This window comes from Balaenoptera borealis (assembly GCF_965194805.1).
Source record: "Balaenoptera borealis genome assembly, chromosome: X".
NCBI classification, from domain to species: Eukaryota; Metazoa; Chordata; class Mammalia; order Artiodactyla; family Balaenopteridae; genus Balaenoptera; species Balaenoptera borealis.
In genome coordinates this window covers 87,673,807-87,680,159 of record NC_138881.1, presented here as the reverse complement: position 1 = coordinate 87,680,159, position 6,353 = coordinate 87,673,807, and the positions used below count along the sequence as shown (strand labels likewise).

At 45.3% G+C, this 6,353-nt stretch overlaps 1 protein-coding gene across 1 annotated transcript; it reads right to left on the bottom strand.

The window, feature by feature from the left end:
* Positions 1-1,943: 1,943 nt before the first annotated feature.
* Positions 1,944-3,881, bottom strand: TCEAL2 (transcription elongation factor A like 2). The gene is made up of 3 exons (XM_082376256.1): positions 3,792-3,881; positions 3,183-3,254; positions 1,944-2,821 (listed from the first exon to the last, which is right to left on the bottom strand). The coding sequence occupies exon 3, from the start codon at positions 2,793-2,795 to the stop codon at positions 2,133-2,135; it is 663 nt and encodes a 220-aa protein (XP_082232382.1). The 5' UTR covers positions 2,796-2,821; positions 3,183-3,254; positions 3,792-3,881; the 3' UTR covers positions 1,944-2,132.
* Positions 3,882-6,353: the final 2,472 nt, after the last annotated feature.

Genomic DNA, 6,353 nt, shown 5'->3' with positions numbered 1-6,353 from the left:
GTGGCAAATTTGCACACTTTAAAAACATGCATGCATTAATGAAATGAGATAGGGTTAAATTTGTGGTACAAACCCTTCTACATGGCGTTTCATTTGGAACTGCAAGTAAACCCTGCTAGGGAAATAGAGTCCACAGTTATTTATCTAGACCTGGAATGATCTGAGGCAAAAATGCCTAACTCAGCTATCATCATTTATAAATTTATTAAGAACCTATTACTTGACAGGCACTGTGCTAGGCATTAGAGGTACCAGGATAAAAAGGACAAATTGTGCTTTGAGAAGCAGAGTCCAAAGCAGTGTTTCTCAATTTTTAAAAAATTTAGCCCACAATCAGATATTTTTCATCACAACTCAAGGTGTACAAACATACGTACATAAATAAGTGAAATACTATTTTCACAAAACAATACTCACCCTACCTACCTGGGATACAATCTGATATTTACTGTTTAGCTCTAACCAATGCTATTCTACCCTACTTCATTAAACAATTTCAGGTATTGACTCACTGAATTTGTTTCAGGTTCTACTACTGTTGGGGATGTGGAACTGCAGTTCAACAAACACAGGCCTACTTAATAATCTGCAGGATGTATCTTATAAATACATGTAGCACATGTATTTATCCTTTTAGGCACATATTTCACATGATGGTGGGAGTGGGAGGCTAAGGAGAGTCTCCTTATAAACCAGTGCTTTGCAAACTTTAAAGTGCACAGGAATCACCTGAAGATCTTGTTTAAATAAAGATTCTGAATCAGTAGGTCTAGGATGGGGACCTGAGATCCTGCATTTCTCTCTCTCAGATGATGCTGATGCAGCTGGTCCATGGACCACTATTTGAGTAGCAATGCTCTAAAAACCACAAGTATGGGTAGATGTGCTAACCTTGTAATGCAGGACCCGGCAGGAGTCTCCTAGGAGATAATTTCCTCTAAGGAAAAAGGAATGGAGCAGAGAAGGTACTGACAGATGAGAAAAGCACAGTGTGCGCCACTCAAATTTTATCCCAGCTTCCCATATCTGAATCTGATGGAAAGATGGCTGTATGTAAAATCTGAAATCCATTAGTGACCAAAGGAGCACTGAGGTATTACCACTTGGATAAGTATAACTCTAAAGTGAAGAAAAGGGCTTTATCCTCACTTCAATCGGTGTCATGGTGTGGGGCAGGTTTAGGGCTCACTGGGGACTCCAGGGAAATCAATTGAGCTTTGTCATCTTGAGGACATCAGTCCATCAGCAGCAGTGAGGACCTTAAGAAGATGGAGGACTCATGAGAAGTGGCACAGTGCCCAGCAGACATGGCAATACCCAGGGGAGGGTTGTACCCACCTTTTGGCTTCCTGGAACTTATTCCTGGGCATAGGTGAGATGTATATCAACCCTCTTCCAAGTGTCTGATGGGGTCCTGGTCCTGCTAGTATAGGGGAAAAGGTAGAAGCCAGCCTAACACAGCTTACATACTCAGTACCTCATCTAATCCATTCCACAATCCTGTGAGGCAATTATTATCCCCATTTCACAGATGACAAGACTGCTCTTTATAGCAATTGATCTGTTATAACTGCCAAGTTGATTCCTCCAGATACAAGTCCAGAAGTAATGTGAGTTTTACATAACATTTTAAGTTCTGACAACAAGAATTTACAGTGTCTCCACTGCCTTCATAAACTCAGTAAACAGTTCTTTGTATTGCTTTTTATGTATTGCTTTCCTTTTTTATATTTTAGCATTTCTTTATAAGAAAAGTAATCTGTGTTCCTTACGAAAAATTAAACAGATGAGTAGAAAGAAAACAAAGAAAATAAATCACCCACAATCTCACAACTCATAAAACCACTGTTAACCTTTTAGTGAACAAAGTTTTCTATTTTTCCTGTGCATAGATGTACTATATAAAATTCTGTTCTTTTACAAAAGTGGACCGATTCTGTAGATGATATTATAAGCTGCTTTATTTTTCCAAGAATCATAATGCCTTTGTAATGCACATGGGTAAAAATCCCCTACTGACAGAGTACTCTAGTTGGATCAAAAGGTTGTTGATAACAAGAGTGATGCCTAAAGCATAGTATTAGCATAAGGTTAAATAAAGCACAAGGCCTTGCAAATGCCTGCCAGGGGCACTACACAAAAGGAATGTCTTCAAAGCCCCTTTGTGGGGCCCTGCAGCCACCCCTGAGTTCCCTTGGGCCCCTCGGGTGGAAGGGGTCCTGTAAACTTTTTTGCATCCACATAAACCCCCCCAATTTCTGTCTGGTTTTCTTCACCTCATCCTCCACCCTGGCCATCTCGTCAAATTCTCTTATCATCTCTTCATTGCTCAAATGCATATCGTGTATGGCCTCCTTGTATTCCTTGAGACACTGAGCCAGCCCCTTGTTGGTTTTTCTTTTGGCCTTCCTGGGTACATCATCCCCAGCTGGGCGCTTTCCTGCAGCCCTTGGTTCGCTGGCTGGCTTTTCTTCTTTTGGCTTTCCCTTGCTCACTGGCTTTCCCTCACTCTCTGGTTTTCCTTCTTTTGGTTTTCCCTCACTCACTGGCTTTCCTTGGCTCTCTGGATTTCCTTCTTTTGGCTTTGCCTCACTCTCTGGCTTTTCCTTACCCTTTAGTACTTCCTCATCTTCTGTCTTTCCCTTGAGATCTGTGCTTCCCTTGTTTTCTAACTTTTCCTTGTCTTCCACAGTACAAGCTACTCCCAGCTTTCCCGCATCCAGTGGCTGTTCTTTGTTTTCCATCTTGCCTTGGTTCTCAGGCTTTCCTTCATTTTCACTGCAGAGTTTTTCCATGTTGAGCGTCCCCTCCTTTTCCTGTCCTGGGGATGGGGCAGGGGGAAGAGAAGACAAAGAGGAAACAAGGAAGACTGAGGGCTTGGGGATGGAATGCAGGTCCGGATAGTAGCAGTCGCTTCTCGCCCCTTGTCAGGGGTCCCCGGACCTGGCCCGGCCCTCCTAGTGTGCCTTCTTCCCACCCTTTACCCCACCATTCCTCGTGCACACGTGAGCCAACCATTTCCCAGACAGACCCTGCCATTTTTCCCTACGCTTGCTCAGCATGGCAGAGTGTGTGTAAATGTGTTGGGAAGTGGGCAGTGGGGCCCCCAATTCTGCCCGGGCCGTGCCCTCCACACTCCCCACCCCTCTGCGTCCCTGTCCAGTGCCCTCTCCTTCACTGACCTGCAGGGATCTGGACAAATTTCTCCTCTTATTGTAGCCTAGCAGAATTCTGGGAAAAACAGCCTCACAGACCTGCAGACAGACAGAAGGGGCTGGGAGCTCCGAGGACGCAATCGGGGCCCTCCTCATCCACCGTTGCCTCCCCCACCTCCCCTGACCCCGCACCTCAGTCGCCATATCTTTTTGTCAGGCCTCAGGACCAGACCAGGATGCTTTACAAACTGTTTGGGTCGCTGGGACCCCTCCCCGGCAGGCAACCCGCCCCGCCCCCACCCCTTTACGCGGAGATCAGTATTTCCTCATAGGCTCAGAGTGTGAGAGGGGGGTTATTTGCAGAATTTGTCTACGTTTCACGGTCGCACTGCTCCTCCGCCCGGTCCCCCCCCCCCCATTTCAGGCTCGAAAATGGATGGAGGGCGCAGAGGAGGGGCATCGAGGAGGCGGCGGGGCCAGTTGCAGGGTCCTCCCTCCCCACCTGCCCACGCCGCGCCCCGTGCCCCTCCTCACCCATCTCGGGACCCCTTCCCCTCTCCCCGCTGCTCCCGGATCCTAGTCCCATCCGCTTCCACCCCAACCCGGGCCGCCAGCAGCGCCCACCTTCACACTGACCTGCAGCGCCCGGGCCGGGCCTGCGCCTCCTCTGGCTCGCCTAAGCCCGCTCGCCCCTCGCCCGCCGCCTGGGCAGCTCCGGGAGCTGGTTCCGCGCGGGCAACGCGAGCGGACGGCGCCGGGACCCGATTGCAGGGTGCCCGGCCAGTCACGTGAGCGCCACGTCACCGGAGCTCGGTCTCCCCCTGCACCCCGCCCGTCACCCCCATCCCAGAAGGACCGTACAGCTGAGGACTGTGGGGGGGCGGGGTGGTTGGAGAAGGAGGAGTTACCGACAGAGCAGGTCAGGGGAGGCTTCCTGACTGCAGGTGCTTTACCTGGCGCCTCTCAGGTCCTCGCTCAGCATCCCTCTGAGATGCCCATTATCCCCAGTTGTGACAGCTGATCACAGGGAGGGTACCCTACTTCTCCAAGAGCGCTCCACACGGAGCCCCACAGCCCGCTTTCAAGACCAGCTCCGCCTGACTCCAGAGCGCTGGTGGTGGTGCCCGCCAGGAAGCTGCGCTGCCTCCTTTAGTAGCAGCTATGTCCTGAGCCTCTGCTCTTCTCGGTCCATGTGTTCTCGCTCCCTGGCTGATCTCTGTTCATTTCCCTCTAAACACAGATGATTCCCAAATCTACATATCCAGGTTATTCCCTCCCTTGAGTCTCAGACCTTCTTTGCCAACTGTCTATTGGACACCACCGCCTGAATGTCCCTGAGGGACCTCAAAATCCATAACCCCAAACTGATTTTACCAACTTCCTTCTCACCTTCTCTGTTCACTTCTCTCCACACTGGAAACTTGCACTCCAACGTTTAACCTATTCTCATCTACAGAGAATGTCAGACTGCTAAAAAGTGAAAAAAGAAAAAAAAGGATGCATTAAAACATTTAAAAATATGGACCACAGGTGCACAGATGCATTGTGTAACCCATGTTTGTCCCTCTTCCTTCTCTTCCATTCCCTTTTTTTTTCCTCTTTCACATTTGTGAAACCACCACCCAACCCAAGACTAGAAAACTGCCAATAGTGTAGCTTCTACAGTGTTGTCACAGACACACACACAAACACACACAGGGTATACGTGTGTCTGAGTGTTCATATGTGTAACTATGGGACACCACCGTTTCTATTTTGATTTGCAAAATACCACATCTTCTTTACACAATTATTAATTACATGTGTGACACAACCAATTCTGATTATATTTCTGATGCATGTGTTTCTTAATTTAGTAAAGCATTTATCTTCCTACAACATTTTGTTCCACCAAAATGTGTATTCTCATTAACACATTAACACCACATCACAAGTAATTTTATCCTCAAAGTTGAATTTATTAACTGAATTCACAATGCCATTAATAACAAGGCTACATGTTTCCCTTTCATCAATAATACAAAAAATGCATTATTATTGTATTATTATTCCATTAATTTGATGAAAGTAATATCAAATCACTGTTGCTAGTAACTGATTTTCTTTGTAATCATCTGATGATGCTGATTTTAACTATCATCAATAATTGTTTCCTAAGTTCTTTTGCTAACAGAGCCAACATATTAGGAGCTATCGCTCCTACCTTTGAATATGCACACAAAAACTTGGGATTCAAAATCTGAATAATTAAATTAGAAGAAAAATAATTTCTTCTAAATTAGAAGTTCTGTTCATAGAATGAGAAGTTAACACAACTTCTGCATCTGTATGTACTAAATTGACATATTGTTTTAAAAATAACTACTATCTTCTGAAGTAGATTCGAATGTTTCTTTAGCAGGTTTGTAGATTTGGGTTTTCTTGAGGTCAATAATATCACTACAGTCCCCTTGGTGCATAGTAAATGTCAGCAAACATTTTGTGGGAGTTAAATGTTTATCACCAAAGAAAACAGAATTCGTTACTTAATTTTTCATTCAATCTTATTCAGAGATTGAAGAATCATTTCCAACAATAAAATAAATATAGATGTAGATTTACACTGCATAATAAATGACAAAACCACTGTACCAAGGATGTTCAAGCTCCATGGCAGCACAGCTCAGCTTTTACTTCCCTCACATATTTCTCATACATTTTCATGCATTTTAAATGTCCTTGGCATGGTCATGGCCCAACTAGCTAATCACATATAACCAGCAGAGGTAGCAGCATCAAATGCTTTTGTCACTACCACTCAGGACAAAAAGGGGCTCGCTCTCTAGCTGCTCCTGTGTGAGTTTACTTCATTTTAACAGTGAATACCCTGCACGTTGTCCTTGAAAGGGATGTGTTAATTATGTTGAATTAGAAAAGGGACTTTGCAAATGTGATTAAGAATTTTGAGACAAGAAGAATATCCCGGATTATCCAGGTAGGCCTTAAATACGATTACAAGTGTCCTTATAAGAGGGAGATAGAGGGAGATTTTACTACAGAAGGCGGCAATGTGACAACTGAAGCAAGGTGCTAAATTGCTGGCTTCAAAGATGGAGTAAGGAGCCATGAGCTAAGGGATGCAAGGAATGCATCTCTATAAACTAGAAAAGGCAAGAAAATGGATTCTCCTCTAGAGCCTCCAGAGGGAACACAGCCCTG